Below are 17,172 nucleotides of genomic sequence, written 5' to 3' on the forward strand. Positions count from 1 at the left end.
CCCTCTCACTGAGTTGGTCACATGTGCTCAGTTTAAAGAGGACCTGTCACCGCTCCTGACACTCCTGTTCTAATAGCTTCATGCATTCCCCATGTAATAACAATTCTGGAACATCTATTCCTATGGCTCTATGTTGAGCCGTTCCTGTGTTATTTCTACTAGAAGTTATGAATAAATTGCTGTTAGCCTTCAGTAAGGGTACAGAGGGTGGGTGTACCTGCACAGCACTGATTGGATAGAGTAAGTCTGTGCAGGTACACACCCCCCCCAACTGGTTACCTCCCCTCTGTACCCTTACTGAAGGCTAATAGCAGTTCATTCATAACGTCTAGTGCAAATAATAAAAGAATGTAGCAACAGACACATAAGACTACATGCTTCAGAACTGTTATTTCATAAGGAATGCACGTAGCTATTAAAATAAGCATGTCAGGAGTGGTGAAAGGTCGTCTTTAAATCTTCAACTGCCATCAGCCATATCTACTGTTAGAAGCTATGGCAGTTGAAGAGAGCTGCAGCAGAAAGGACATGCCCCCTGAGCCGCCAGGCTGAAGAGAATCTAGCAGAACAATTGGAGCTATGAATGGGGAGATCTTTGGATCCACAGGAGGTACAGGGCTGGTTCTAGCTTTGCTAGACTGCCATGTACTATATGAAATCTGATTTTCACATCAATCATGGCATAACCCCTTTAATGTAGTTTGAAGTTGTTTGAGACATATTAGGGTACTTTCACACTTGCGTTAGAGGAATCCAGCAGGGAGTTCAGTTGCCGGAACTGCCTGCTGGATCCGGAAAAACGTGTGAAAACGGAAACAATTTGTTTCCAGATACGGATCAGTTGGACAAATGCATTGAAATACCGGATCAGTCTCTCCAGTGTCATCCCGAAAAATGGATCCGGTATTTATTTTTTGCACGTCTTTTAAAAGGTCTGCGCATGCATTCCAATGGGAATTAATGCCAGATCCGGCATTCCGGCAAGTGTTCCGGAATTTTGGACGGAGAAAATACTGTAAAAGTGACTGAACTGAAGACATCCTGATGCATCCTGAACAGATTGCTCTCCATTCAGAATGCATTAGGATAAAATTGAAGCGTTTTTTTTTTCCCCAGTATTGAGCCCCTAGGATGGAACTCAATACTAGAAAACTTTGTGTGAAAGTACCCTTAGATTTATAAAAACAGAATAAAAGTTATACGTATTGTCCTAAACCCCCTCTGTTCCACCATATCCAATTGCAATCTAACAGTAGCAAACAGATTATATATATATATATATATATATATATATATATATACACATATACACACACATACATACACACACACGTACACAATAATTTGTTCCAGTGGGAGATTAGCCGATACCACGATTCCCCACTGAAATTAACATGCATGTTTAAGGTGGAGTCGGGTGAAACCACTGCTGGCCAAACGCACACTGTATATGTAGGGCCAGCCTTTACTAATTGCAGAATAAGCATCTGAGAATAAAGCACGGAAGCTTACCTCTTTGGTGCGGCTGCAGAAATCTTTGTATAAATGGGTAGAAGTTAAAAAGAAATAGCTGTAAGAAAGTAACATTCACAATCAGAATATACACTGAAAGGAAAATCCTTATAATAATGATGATCAACTAGACAATGACACTTGGCAAATAGGCAGCTGTGTATGTGAGTACAGGCCATCACAACATGAATGAAAACCCTATGCTGTTTTACATTGCTGGATCAGTAAAGCAACTAGTACATTTGCAGTATTGCCTTTCATTAAAGGGGTTCTGCACCTTCATTTAACTGATTATCTATCCTCTGAATAGATCATCAGCTTCTGATCGGCGGGGGTCCGACACCCGGGACCCCCGCCGATCAGCTGTTTGAGAAGGCAGCGGCGCTCCAGCAGCGCCGCTGCCTTCTCACTATTTACCGCCGGGCCGCCCGCCCACTGACGTCACGACTTGTATCAACTAGAGTGGGCGCGGCTAAGCTCTGTTCACTTGAATGGAGCTTAGCCGCGCCCACTCTAGTTGATACAAGTCGTGACGTCAGTGGGCGGGCGGCCCGGCGGTAAACAGTGAGAAGGCCGCGGCGCTGCTGGAGCGCCGCTGCCTTCTCAAACAGCTGATCGGCGGGGGTCCCGGGTGTTGGACTCCCGCCGATCAGAAGCTGATGATCTATCCAGAGGATAGATCATCAGTTAAATAAAAGTGCAGAACCCCTTTAATGATAAACAAGCTTTAATAAAAAGCTGTTGAAACCCTTCAAGACCCACCTTCAAAAAATGCCTGCTCGTCCGTCTGTAGGCCAAAAAGCCACACTTTGGTAGCCCATGCATTTAATAAAGGACGGATGCAATGTCTCTGAAAAGGAAGGAGTCTGCATACCACCGAAGTATGCAGGAATGAGGGTTGGCCTTCATGTGAGGAAGAAAACGCTGAAATCCAAGTTTCAGTATGAAAGACCTGGGTCAAACTGGTGGCTAGAAGCATGTAGTATATTGAGACTCGGAAAGCCATGTTCCAATAGAAAGGGTGAGATAGCTGTGCCCAAAGACTTGGAATCATGATTAACACTAAGGCTAGACAAAACCTTTGGCAAAGGAGGTATCTGAGATAACTACTGTATGTCAATTATTTCTCCAATTCTATCACTGGAGGCCAATCAAGTGATAGAAGTGGAGAAATAATTGTATCTGGGAGCTTTCAATCAATAAAAAGGACCTGAAGTCTAAGTGGGAAGGGAGAAATCTTCAGATAACTATGGAGGAGCAACTCCCAGACTGCGGGATAAGGCCTTCCAACAGAATGCCCAATAATTAACATACTATAGCAGGCGTGCTCAACCTGCGGCCCTCCAGCTGTTGTAAAACTACAACTCCCACCATGCCCTTCTGTAAGCTGATAGCTGTAGGCTATCCGGGAATGATGGGAGTTGTAGTTTTGCAACAGCTGGAGGGCCGCAGGTTGAGCATGCCTGTACTATAGCATTTGAGTCCAGGAGAAAGAAGTTCAGTGTAATAAGACCTCACGCTGAAGAGAAGGGGAAGAGGGCAGACATCATAGAAGGAAGAGAATGTGGAAGAGCAGGACCTTGTGATGCAGCTGTAGAAATGAGGGTCTGTGGAGGCCTCCTAAGAGGCAATCTGTAAGACAGTCCAAGATGCTCTGGAACCCAGAACGGGGAGACCAAGAGAGCTAGACTCAGCCAGAACCCCAACTGTGCCCAGAAGACTGGAACTAGAGCAGATTGAGGAGATGGGTAAGAACGGACCACAGTGAGATCCAGTACTGTGCCAGAGGAAATCCAAGAAGACTTATGAGGTTATCAATAATTTCACTGAGTGAAAGAACTCCCCTGGAATGACAAAGCAGCACTGCCTTCGTCTGGAGAGAAAAGTGCTTAGTCTCCACAAGGCTTCTGCCACATAAGAACTGTGAATCTGTGGAATATCTTGGAACTAAATGGCATAATTAGCATAATGATTTCCAACACTATTTAAGGCCAGACACACATGAGCAAGATGAATGCGAGGAACCCGCAGCATGTGTCAGTGTGAGGTCCTGTTCTGACCACCCCTCCTCTAATAGGATCTCACAGCTTTATAATGCTGTGTAACCTGAGAGTCCGGAAATCTATTGTACTGGCAGCATTATGTCAGTGTATAGGCTCATGCACACGATCGTATGCCCTCCGAGACACGCGGGCCATATGTCCCAGAGTGGTATACATCGTGTGCACAGGAGTACACAGCATCATAGATTACAATGATTATGTGCACGTCGGGCTGCCCGGGGGGCTATTGTCCTGCACTCATAAGATCATATGAGTGCAGGACAATAGTCCCGCGGTCGGCCCAACGGGCACAGCATCATTGTAATCTATGATGCTGTGTACTCCCGTGCACACGATGTATGCCACTCCGGGACCTATGGCCCGCATGTCTCGGAGGACATACGGTCGTGTGCATGAGCCTATACACTGACATAATGCTGCCAGTACAATAGATTTCAGGACTCTCAGGGTCACATAGCATTATAAATTATAATACGGTACAATCCTGTCAGAGGAGCAGAGGTCAGAACAGGACCTCACACTAATACGCACTGCGAGTTCCTTAAATTCAACGTGTGTCTCGCCTAAAGCAATTGGATGTTACTAGCAATACAGCCAGCAGGATCCTGCAGAATCTACAGACCTATGTCAGGTACAGGGACCAGCTAAAGCACATGCACCTATGGAGGGGAATGTGTGCCCGTGTGCCTTCCGCAATTTGTGGAACGGGTGGCCTATTGTAGACATGCCTATTCTTGCCCGCAAAAAGGACAAGAATAGGACATGCTATTTTTTTTTGGCAGGGCCATGGAACGGAGCAACGGATGCAGACAGCACACGGAGTGATGTCTGCATCTTTTGCGGCCCCATTGAAGTGAGTGGGTCCGCACACGAGCTGCAAAAAATGTGGCTCGGATGCGGACCACAACAACGGTCGTGTGCATGAGGCATTAGGCTACGTTCCCAAGTTTTTGATACTTTTTTCCTAATATTCAAATTAGGTGCTTGGTGCAGTGAGGGTGTCACCATTGCTCCCAAGCTCCACTCCTTTCTGAGGCCAGCTCCCCCTCGCTGCTTTGTCAGGGCAAGGCAGTGGCAAAGCACAGAGAGGGGCTGGCCAGATGAATGAGTGGAACTTGAATACAATGAGAGCAATGGTGACACCCTCGTTGCACCAAATGCTTAATTTGCAAGTTAGTAAAAAGTATCATAAGTCAGGAATCTCGGATAAACAAAAGAAAAGCAGTGTTTTAATCAGATGAACTATGGTTATGTGTCCATGTAGAGGTCACTGGTGACAGACTCCCTTTAGTAGTTCATTATTTACATGTAAAAAACAGCAACTCACTTCATGGATTCCAACGAGCCTGGAGATGAGGTCCATAAGCATCATCTTGACTTCAAATCGTTCTTTGGATTTCTCTAGCTCCTTTAAAAGTTTTTCTGCAAATTCTAAGGGAATAATGAACCAAATGTATAAATGATAAAGGGCCCCAAAGTTTTTTCTATATTCATCATTAAAGACATTTTGCAGTCGAAAATTCTTCACTTATTTGTGCCTAGCACGAGGGAATAAGTAGGGCTCTGTTTATACCCGAAACTGCAAGCCTCCAAGATAGTTGCTGGCGAAGTTTCTGTGACCTTTGATGGCAATGCAGCACACAAACCTCAACAGGACGCCAACATTATAAGTCAACAGGGCTTTTGGGGCATGAGATGATCCATTACACAATGTATCCGGCTCCACAGAAACTACTGCTAGTGAGAAGAAGCTCATCGGTTTATCAAAACTCAAAAGGCCATCAATATGGGAAACTGAACAACAACTTTAATGAGCAGGGGACCATGCAAAAGCTGTCCACACATATGGCATTTCAGTGCCCAGCATCTGCTGCCCAGCGTGTGCCATGTGAGACACACCATGCCCTTTAAAATTGTCAATTCATCTGTCAGACAGGTTCTGCTAGGTACAGAAATGCCATAACTGTGGATGTCAGCTGCCGTTTGGGTACGCTTTACTTTGCCAGTCAATACAAATACAGAGAAGCCAAATGTACTATATTTTTTTCTTAAAGTTTTACTACTTTTACACAATTGGAGATTTAAAAAAAAAAAAACGGACCCATTCACTTGAATGGGGTTCGCGTTCCGCATCCAAGGTCCGCACTGCAAAAAAATAGTGCATGCACAATTTTTTTGCGGTGCGGGGGAACACAAAGAAACCCCATGGAAGCACTCCGTACTGCATCCGTAGGGTTCCATGCCTCCGTTCCGCATCGACCTTCTGGATTGCAGACCCATTCAAGTGAATGGGTCAGCAACCATGATGCGGGGTGCACACGGCTGGTGCCAGTGTATTGTGGACCCGCTGTTTGCGGGACGCAATACCGACACGGCCAGGCAACTGCCGTGTGCATGAGGCCTACGAGACCTAGCTTGGGGCTGGGCCTCAAGGATTCAGTAGCTAGCAGCCCCGAAGGCCTTGGACAGTCACAGCAAACATTGGCACCCTGATAAATTAAAGTGCACATCCAAATTATACAGAAAAATTATAACAGTACAGGAGTGTGCACAACAAATCTTTTCCTACATAAAATGTCAGCATGGACCAGCGAACTTCTGTGCACTAAGACACAGTGTCCTGCTTTGTTTCATAGATTCTCGTATTCAGAAGAGCCAGAACTGTAGTGTGTAACATGATTTTACAGCACTGACTCTAGTAAAGGACAAGGGAGCGAACTGAGCTATAATGAGTGTTTAGGAAGTCAGAGAGCAGAGATAAGGAGCTGTCAGCCGAGTTGCCTGATGGAAACAGTAAAAACTCAGAAACTGTTACTAGACAATCTCAAGGCTGTACAATCAAAGGGGATCAACATTTTTTTAAATAAAGGCCAACTGAAAAAAATATTTTGAGCTCAAAATGAGTAGAAAAAAAACAAACAAACAAACTACCCCCTAAGGTGTACATAGCCATTAAACATAAAGGGGTTATCCAAGACTACTAAATGCCCCCCATATATCCAGGCCCCTCAAAATGAATATACTTACTTGCCGCCCCACAACGCCATTTCTTCCCGTGCGCGGATGAAAACATCTGAACATCTGGTATCAGGGTGGAGCAGCCAATGGCAGGAGGGGACGGGGACGAGCCTCCCTAACATCGTGGGTGATGCTAGAGAGGCTCATCCCCATCCCCGTCTCTCATTGGCTTCTCCCCCCACCCCAACACTGGATGTTTTCATCCACACACTGGGAGAAGCAGCAGCAGCAGTGCGGGGACCACGAGTAGCGCAGGGAGCGGGAAGCCAGGTGAGTATATTCATTGTGAGGGGCCCGGGCGTACAGGGGGGAATTTATTTATATAATTTTTGTATATAACCCACCGACTGGGGTGGTAAAGCTGAAGTTAAGCTAACTAACCACACCCACTTCCCCGCCTCTTTTTAGAAAACTGTAAGTGAGTGGTGTAAAAATGCAAGTTTGTTGTGCACATAAACCCAAACAATGTTATGCATATTTTAAATTTACTCCTTCATTTAACACCATAAATGTATGGTGGAAGTTGGGCCTTTAAAGTTGGCGCCAGATCCGGAGCAGAGCGAGCGCCACAGCCGTCGGGTGCCTGCTGTTTCACACAGCAGACATCAGGGGGTAATGCCTGCAATCAGCGATAACGCTGAATGTAGGCATTTAACCCCTCTGATACAGTGGTGACCACACAATCAGCGTTAAAACCAGGAGCTGCGCACTTCCCCCTTGCTGAGATCAGGGAATGTCCATAGTAGCTATAGGCCTGAGGCTGTACAAGGCTTGCACGCCCATTACTGGTATATTCCAATGTTGGGCCGCAGGTGGCAGCACAGCACTGGAATATACTGAATTCTGTAATGGATAAAAGTCCATTACTGAATACAAATGGCAATCTAATGATTGCTTGTTATAGTCACATAGGATGAAAAAGTAAAAAATTGAAAAATATAAAAAATGTTAAAAAAATTAAAAATATAAGAATTCAATTCACACCCCTTCCCCAGAATAAAAATAAAGAAAACAAAAACAGTCATCATCACATCCGAATGGTGTAACGAAAAAAGCCCCATCAGAATGGTTGATTCACATTTTTTCATCTCTTCACATTCTCAAAAATTGAATAAAAAGGTGATCAAAAAGTCACACACCAAAATGATAATAAAAAGACAGATCATCCTGCAAAAAATGAGACCTCTCACTACCTCAGAAACTAAAAAAAAAAAAAAAAAAACAACACACACAACAACACACACCTATACAATTATGGTATTGTTATAATCTTACTGACCCAGAGAACAAAGGGCATGAGTCAGTTTTACTGCATAGTGAATGCCATAAAAACAAAAACCCATAAAACTGTGGAGGAATTGCGTTTTTTTTTTTTTTTCCTGCTTGCCATCAGCAATTTTGGTGCCATTAGAAAGAACAACTTGTCCCACAAAAACAAAAAAAGCCCTCACACAGCTATGTGAATAAAAACAAATAATAGTTATGGCTCTGGAAAGACAAGAAGTAAAAAACGAAGCAGCAAAAATAAAAATGTTAATAAAATAAAAATAGCCATCTCAGGAAAAAGTTTATGTATATGTGTACACCATGATCTTTATTACATACAACTCAAATACGTTTATGAACTCTTCAGTCCCATAAGCAAACATAAAAACTGATATTTTTAAGTCTGCCTCCAAAACAGCTTAGGGCAGTGCTATAGACCACCCATTTGTGCTGGTGATGTCATTGGCCTCACATCACTATGCTAGTCGGGGTCTTCCACCTAGCATAGTGATGTGAAGCCCGGAACGTCACAGGCAATAAACAGACAGACCTTGCCCTGCGTGATGCAGCACAAGGCAATGGGGAGCATCGGAGCAAGGAAATGCTCCAATGCCCCACTCCTATATAGTAAAAGAATAGCTTATTTTCGGACAACCTCTTTAAACATATAGTTACCTTGAGGGTCATGCACCAGATGAATTGCCGAAAAGTTGAATACCTCTGGCCGTCTCTTCTTTTTATGTTTCTGTGCAATTCAGAAATAATGGAATAAGAGGGTAAAAAGAATACTAGAGTCAAGTTTGATTTACTATTTTAAACATACTTGGCACTTGTTACGTTTTATAACTAAATTCTATATCTTCCATAAGAAAATTCTTTAAAGGGTTTGACTTCTGAAAAGCATTTATCACCTATGTAAAGAATAGGTGATGTAAAGAATAGGTGACAAATGTATGATTGCTTAAACCCCACTGATCACTGGAAAATAAATGTGAATGGAGCAGCAGGGCAAATGTGTGACCAGCGCTCAATTCACTTCTTCTATGGGACTGCAGGAGATAGTCCAGCACTGTACTCAACAGTCCCACTGAATGAAGTGATAGTCACACGCATGAGCACTACTGCTCCATTCACACAGGGTGCTCATGACACCTGTTCTCATAATTGGTGGGGGTCCCAGAGGTCAGCCTGTGGACAGGTGAGAAGTCGTTTTCTTATCCCAACCACTTTATGATCCCCATACAATATACAAGACAGCGATTTTAGTAACTGCTAGTCTAACAAGGACCCCAAAACCTATCACATATGCACCTTCAAGACTTTCATGGCTTTCTCCAGTTTCTTCTTGCTCTTCGTATTCTTTTTCCCTGTGGCGTACCTCACCATTAAGTCTCGTGCAGTTGGTCCTTCATCCTGTAAGAGAAAGTGGGAAACAATTTAACCCTAAACAAAAAAATGTGCTGCCAGAGGAGCCAGGTACAGTAGACAAGGCACAGGCGTCGTCATAAATTACCTGCCTCCCCCAGCTCTGTGTGTGCCGGAACGTCTACAGCAGCTCCAAGGTGCCGAAGATTTCAGTCATTACGGACACCAGTTATTGGTGTGAATAATGATGAATGAGCTGCTCACAGTCTGCCCATGCCCCACCCGCTTTTCTGTGGATTTGTCATTTTTCTACGCAGTCTAACAAATTATCCCCTATCCGCAGGACAGGCGATAACTAGTGTGGAGCAAACTTGTGCTTTAAGTTCGACGTACAAGGATCGGGTTATCTACGAAATCTGTTATGGATTCCGCTACCACGGACCATAACTTATGGAATCCATAAAAGGAATTCTTAGATAACCCCAACCTTGTACGCCGAACTTGAAACACAAGTTTGCTCATTCCTAGCGATAACTACTAGATCGGTGGGGGGTCCAGCCGAATGAACCCTCACCAATAACAAAATGGAGGACCCTTTACTCTGCAGGGTCATCACGAAATGAATGGGGCAGCAGGCCGGCCATGTGCATTACCATTCCATTTACCTCTATGGATCTGACAGAAAACATTGCGTGCTTGTACTGTGCCATCTCTGGTAGCCCAACAGAGATGAACGGAGCAGCAGTGTACATGCCCGACTTGCTACTCCACTAATTTTGGGTTCCCCGTTCTTGAGATTGGTAGGGGCCCAAGCAGTTGGACCCCCACCAATCTAATAGTTATTTCCGATCCTGCAGATAAGGGATAACTTGTTACAACCAGAGTAGCCTTTTAATATCTCTAATCTGATAAGACTCACCTCTGACTCAGAGTCACTGTCATTCTTCACATCATCTTTTCCCAGGAAGAATTGCAAGGCAGCAACCAAGATCTGGGAAGAAATCACTGACTTAGGAGAATTTTTTTTTTTTTTACGAATTACAACATTCACACAAACATTGTTTTTCATCTAATCTGTCTTAACTTCTGTTTTCAGGACCGCCATCCTGCCTGAGCTGCTGCTCCACTCTCTTTACAGCAGCCACATGGACCAAGGAAACCAGTGGATGACCGATTTCTAATGGAGAATGTTCTAGGCATGCTGTGGGACAGGTGCAGGAAAGGGGAGGAGGTTAAAGGGCTTCTGTCACCCCATTAAACCGTTTTTTTTTTTTTTTTTCTTTACTAATAATCCCTACACTGCGATCTCATCATACATAAGCTAATTAATGATTTTCGTTCAGTAGAATTTGTTAAAAATCGATTTTTGAAATATGTCAATTACCTTGCTACCAGCAAGTAGGGCGGCTACTTGCTGGTAGCAGCCGCATCCTCTGATGGTAATGACGCCCCCTCTGCTTGTTGATTGACAGATCCCGTCCGCTGGCCCTTTCTCTGCTGGCCCTGCCTGTTTTGATTCAATATCTGGCGCCTGCGCCGCGGCCGTACCTCTCTTCAATCTGCGCAGGCGCACTGAGAGGCGGCCACTCGCTTGGCCGCTCGCTCCTCAATGCGCCTGCGCCAGGTGTAGATGTGACGTCATCGGCGCAGGCGCATTGAGGATGGAGCGGCTGAGCGAGTGGCCGCCTCTAAGTGCGCCTGCGCAGATTGAAGAGGGGTACGGCCGCGGCGCAGGCGCCAGATATTGAATCAAAACAGGCAGGGCCAGCAGAGAAAGGGCCAGCGGACGGGATCTGTCAATCAACAAGCAGAGGGGGCGTCATTACCATCGGAGGATGCGGCTGCTACCAGCAAGTAGCCGCCCTACTTGCTGGTAGCAAGGTAATTTACATATTTCAAAAATCGATTTTTAACAAATTCTACTGAACGAAAATCATTAATTAGCTTATGTATGATGAGATCGCAGTGTAGGGATTATTAGTAAAGAAAAAAATAAAACGGTTTAGTGGGGTGACAGAAGCCCTTTAACACTGGCTATCTTCTTATCACAAGTGTGTTACCTTTCATTATAATCCTAACTGAGAGGATAAAGAAGAGTGATTTCTAAAGAACAGAGTAGCTAGTGTGAAAACTGCAAGATGCTTTTACAGTTAAAAAGCATCCATCAGCATGATCAACCCTATTAAACCAGGAATACTGCAGAGATCTCAGTTTCTACTCATATGCAAATGAGCACGCTGGAGCACTAGTGTGGGATAAAATACTCCTATGTGCCCTTGATTGAATGACAAGATGTCTAGCCCTGCCAAAACACAGGGAAGGGGGTGTGTGCAGAGCACACGGGTGTTACAAATGCAGTGCTCCAAGGACCCCAGGCGTCCCCTTGGTGCTCGAATTTGCTTATTTGTGATAACTAAAAACAGATCTTTGCAGTGGTTCAACATACTAAAGAAAGGTATCATTTTAATCAGCATGATCAACCCTACCAGGCAGCATGCCTTGTTTAATAGGGTTGATCATGCTGAAAATGCTCTTTAACCCTTAGGATACCAGATTTTTTTTGTTTTTCTTCCCTATTTTCCTTGAGCCATAACCTTTTCAAATTTCCGTTCACAAAGCTGTATGAGGGCTTATTTTTTGTGGGACAAGATGTCCTTTCTAATGCCACCATTAATTATGGAATAAAATGTAGTGGGAATCAGTAAAAAAAACGAGATTTTTGTATAACTTACCAGTAAAATCTCTTTCTCGCTCTTTCCTTGGGGGACACAGAAGACCTTGGGTATAGCTCATCTCCATAGGAGGCGTGACACTAAGTGAGAACTGTTAAGCCCCTCCTCCACAGCTATACCCTCAGCCTGGAGAGAGAGACTGCCAGTTGCGTGTCCAAGTAGTGAAAAAAGGCAAAGTCCAAAAGTGGAACCAACAAGCCAACTACCCAACGGGTAACACAAACTCGGAAACCGTGTAGAGAAAAACAAATGAATGGGTGGGTGCTGTGTCCCCCAAGGAAAGAGCGAGAAAGAGATTTTACTGGTAAGTTATACAAAAATCTTGTTTTCTCGCCCAGTTTCCTTGGGGGACACAGAAGACCTTGGGACGTTCAAAAGCAGTCCAAAAGGGGAGGGACCACAGCACCAAGGCGAAGCACACAAAGGCATCCAGGAACCGCCGCCCGCACACCCAGGCGGGCCAAGGCAGCATCCGCCGAAGCCAGAGTAAGCCCCCTGCAGAACTCGGTAAGGCGTGCAAGGAAGACCAGTGGCCGCCTTGCCCAAATGCATGGCCGAAGCCCAATGCCTCCGGCCCAGGAGGCACCGACCGCTCTGGTGAAATGAATGGTGACATCAAAGGCAGACCCCTGCCCCTGGTGCGGCAACCTCAGCAATAGCCAAACTGATAAAGCTGAGAAAAGCCATCCCGGAGGCAGTCAACCCTAAGCACGGACCGCCTGGAAACACAAGAGACCGAACGTCGACAAGAGTCGGAGATCTCCAACCAAAACTGCAAAGCCCAAACAACATATAGGCAAACACCACCTTCAGAAGGAAGGAAGACATGGGATGTAGAACAGCCCTGACCTGGGGAAAGACAGAAGGCTCGGAACAAGAAGGGCCGCCATTCAGGCACCCGTCCGAGACACGACGGCTACGGAAACAACCGTACAGGACAGAAGAGGTAGAGAGAACTTCTGTAACGGCTCCAAGGGAAAGATCGGAGCGCCGAGAACTCAGCATGCAGCTCCCAGGGCGGTACCGGAGGACAGTACAGAGGAACCAAAGAGCCACTCCGAGGAAGAAGGTCTGGACAGGCCCCGAGGGCCGGGGAACGCTGGAAGAGGAAGGACAGCGCCGACACTTGACACTTCAAGCAAAAGAGTCCTAGTCCCAGGTCCAGGCCGGACTGGAGAAAGACAGAACCATGGGGGGGGGGGGGGGGGGGGAGAAGGGCAGAGTGGGGAATGCCCAGCTACCCACAGACACCCAGACAAAAAAAACCTAAGTCCAACGACAGATCCTGGACGAAACACAGCCAGGAGCGAACAGTAGCGAGCCCGCTGGAGTCACCTGGGCAAGCTGGTAAAAACCCAATGTGACCAGGCGCAGACCAGTAACACGGGCAGAAGGGTCGGCAAAACTGGTCCCGTCGGCCTCCGAGCAACGTTGTCCCGTATCCACCCGGAGTGGGGGAGCAGAAGGACAGACGGAAGGGAACCGAAGGGTCCGCCCAGCATCCGCCAGATGCCAGGACAAGACAGGCTAAAGTCCATGCTGATGTAGCCATCACAGGAAGACTATCTACAGTCCTGGTGTGGGAGATCTAAGGACGATCTGGACCGAAGGGCAGTCCCCCCAAGTTACCAGAAGGTAAGTCTACAGCAGGACCATAGCCTAGAATGGAAAGCGCAATCTGCACCCAGCGGGAGGACAGAACGCGGTAGACCCAGCAAGAGGCACACAGCTAATACAGCCAGTGTGAACAAGGGAGACAGTACGAGACCAAAGGAACACCGGAACCATCCACATGAACAACCATGCTCCCCCCAGAGGGGAGGACAGTGAAGGAACAGCCTCTGAAGCCTGGCCGGGGCAGAAGCCACATCGGAGTGATCTGTACCGAACGGGGAGCCAAACAGAGCCGGCGAGACAAGGTAGTCGAGACAGAGGCCGGCATCACACCCTCCAACCGAAAGGAGGAGTGGGCAGCAGGGAAGCCATAGGACAGCCCAAAAGCAGAACCCTGCTACACTGTGAGACGCCCGGTTCACCGCCTCGCAGAAGGCAAATACCCTGAAGAACCCAAGGTGGAGGTCCTCCGGACCTGGGTAATCGAGCATCCAAGAGAAGTTGGGTGATCTTCCCGAGAAGAGTGGCCCGAACCTGGTAGCAGATCAGACCGAAGCGTAGAGGGCGCCAAGAGGAAGGACTCATACCACACTGCATCCGAAGAGGAGGAAATGGTAGTAGGCGAAGGAACCATAGTCCCGACAGAGCCAATGAAGAATCCGAGGGGCGCTGCAGACAACAGCACGCATCTAGGAGCCACGAACACTTCCCGGGGGGAAGGGCCAACGAAATGAATGAGTACCACCCAGCTCGGTGCAGTAGAGAGCATAGAGCCCTCCGGGTCAGGTGGACAGAACGATCTCTGTAGAGACGAGTGCAAGGCTTGCGGCAAGTAACCCAAGAGAACAAAGGGATGTCGCAGGAAGGAGGGGAGGCATACGTACGAGCAGCCCCGTAAGCAGTGAGAAGGCCAACCCACCTACGGGAGGAGAAGGCATAAACGGCCCAAACAACGCACAAGAACGGCCGCTCCCTGCAAAAAAGCCACTCAGAGAAGAGGGCCAGCCACAGAGTGCCCCAGCATCTATGGAAGTGCAAAGTGCAACCTGAAAGGGAGTTATGCACAAGCCTAGCATGGCACGCGATGGAACGTAAGCAGTCCGCCCCGAAAGGGGGGAATGTACCTGGCAAACTGCAGTCGGCAAGAGTGCAAAGGCCCACCCCAAAAAGGGGATGACGCCTAAGGCCGTACCTACTCCAGAGACATAGGACATACCATATAATCCAGCAGGAACGCAGGAGGTCCACCTAGTGGAAGGGGGACATGCACAGGGTGATCCTAGCATTAAGAGAGCGTGCAATAATTCCCCCAACACCGAACTTTGTGAGAGTGCAACCACTCCGCCAATGAAGGGGACATGTACAAGTCCAGCACAGCACGTACAAGGACAGCCGTGAATCTCATGAGCGTGCAAAAGTCCGCCCATGGAATGGGGTGGTCACGCACAAGGCCAGCACCGAATCCAATGGGAGTGCAAGCGTTCCACCCATGTTAGAGGCCATGCTCATGGCCAGCAACGTATCCGGCTAGAGTGCAGTATGCCGCCCGGAAAAAAAAGGGGGGGGGCAGCATCTCATCCAGGGAGAGTGAGAGCACCCTGCCATGTACGGGAATCATGCACATAGCCAGCAACGTACTGGCGAGAGACAAACACAGTCAGTGAGAATGTGTGTATGTCGCCTGAGGAAGGGAGGCATGCCCATGGCCGGCAGCGAATCCAGTGAGAGTGCGTACACCGCCCACGGAAGAGGGGCCATGCATATGGCCGACAGCGGATCCAGCGAGAGTGCAAGCACCCCGCCATGGAAGGGGTTCATGCACATGGCCAGCAACGCACCGGCGAGAGAACAACCACAGACAGAGGGAGTGTATGTATGCCGCCTGAGGGAAGGAGGCGTGCCCAAGGCCGGCAGCGAATCCAATGAGAGTGCAGCATACCACCTATGGAAGGGGGTCATGCCCATGGCCAGCCGCGAATCCAGTGAAAGTGCAGCGTTCCGCCTATGGAAGCGTGTCGTGCACCTGGCCAGCACCGCATCCGGTGAGAGTGCAGATTTCCGCCTAAGAAAAAGGGGGACATGCACATGATCGGCAACAAATCCAGTGAGAGTATAGCGTTCCGCCAATGGAAGGGGGTCACGCAAATGGTCGACCGCGAATCCAGCGAGAGTGCTGCGTTCCGCCAATGGAAGGGGGACGTGCACATGGCCAGTACCGTATCCGGTGAGGGTGCAGTATTCCGCCTATGGAAGGGGGTCACGCACACGGCCGGCAGCGAATCCAGTGAGAATGCAGCGTTCCGCCTATGGAAGGGGGACGTGCACATGGCCAGCACCGTATCCGGTGAGAGTGCAGTATTCCGCCTATGGAAGGGGGTCACGCACACGGCTGGCAGCGAATCCAGTGAGAGTGCAGCGTTCCGCCTATGGAAGGGGGACGTGCACATGGCCAGCACCGTATCCGGTGAGAGTGCAGTATTCCGCCTATGGAAGGGGGTCACGCACACGGCTGGCAGCGAATCCAGTGAGAGTGCAGCGTTCCGCCTATGGAAGGGGGTCGTGCACATGGCCAGCACCGTATCCGGTGAAACTGCAGCAATCCGCCTAAGAAGGTGGGTCATACACAGGGCCAGCCCGCAGCCAGGGAGAGTGCAGTATCCCGCCTAGGAGGGGGGGGTCATACCCATGGCAGGCACCATACCTGGAGAGGGTGACGAATGCTGCCTACAGAACTGACCGCATGCACTTGGCCCGCGCTGCATCCCGGGAGAGGGCAAGAAACCGCCTAAAAGGGGAAATGCACCTGGCAGCGACGCAGGCTGGGAGCGCGAAACCATGCCGCCTATGGAAGGGGGGCATGCAGACAGGCAGCACTACTGCGATGAGGCTGCAGCGTCCTGCGCAGCCCACAAGAATCTGTTAGACATCTGTTTATTCATTATTATTTCATATTTTATCTATTTCTTTATTTTATTTTTTATTTATTTATTTATTTTTATTTTTTTATTTATTTATTTTTATATTTTTTTTAAACAGCCTCTCTGAGGCTAAAGGGGAACCACCAAATAGGGGCACAGATTCTCTTGAGGCAAGAAAAAAAGGGGTGGCCAACCATACAGGCCCATTGGGAGCCGGCCTGCACCCAAAGTGTTAACAGGGAGCCGGCCTGGGGGCCGGCGCTGCGATCCACTGGGGGCGGAGGAAGCCCCAGGCGGGAAGAATTCGCGCCGGGAGAAGTACCCGCCCCCTCCAACAAAGGCCAGAATTTCGCGGCCTAGTAGGCCGTAAAGCCGGGGGCCTAAATTTGTGCGGCGCCCGGCCGACCGGGGCCGCATAGTATTATATACCGCCGGGACTGAGGCGGAGCGGCGCATTAAACCGGCCGCGGGAGGCCACCCCGCAGGCCGGAAGAGTCAGGGGCCCAAATGGAGTGCCGGAATTGCGGCCCCGCAGGTCATTGCGGCGCCCGGCCGCACCGGACTGTCCATGCCGGCCGGAGGCGAGGTCTGTCAGGAGCGGGCCCCCAGGCCCTGAGCAACGCTCCGGTAAGGAGATGGGGGGACCCTGAGATCGGGCGCCCGCGCAGTATTATATACCGGCGG

General features: G+C 48.3%; 1 protein-coding gene across 1 annotated transcript in view; it reads right to left on the minus strand.

The window, feature by feature from the left end:
* SDAD1 (SDA1 domain containing 1) overlaps positions 1-17,172 on the minus strand; it is a 54,184-nt gene that overhangs the window by 15,886 nt on the left and 21,126 nt on the right. Inside the window, exons 8-12 of the mRNA XM_044277279.1 lie at positions 10,144-10,215; positions 9,171-9,272; positions 8,535-8,604; positions 4,903-5,006; positions 1,513-1,570 (exon numbers count right to left, since the gene is read on the minus strand). Of these exons, the coding sequence (XP_044133214.1) occupies positions 1,513-1,570; positions 4,903-5,006; positions 8,535-8,604; positions 9,171-9,272; positions 10,144-10,215 (406 nt within the window). The remainder of the gene's footprint in view (positions 1-1,512; positions 1,571-4,902; positions 5,007-8,534; positions 8,605-9,170; positions 9,273-10,143; positions 10,216-17,172) is intronic.

The sequence above is a fragment of the Bufo gargarizans genome, chromosome 1 (genome assembly GCF_014858855.1).
Source record: "Bufo gargarizans isolate SCDJY-AF-19 chromosome 1, ASM1485885v1, whole genome shotgun sequence".
Taxonomy (NCBI): Eukaryota; Metazoa; Chordata; class Amphibia; order Anura; family Bufonidae; genus Bufo; species Bufo gargarizans.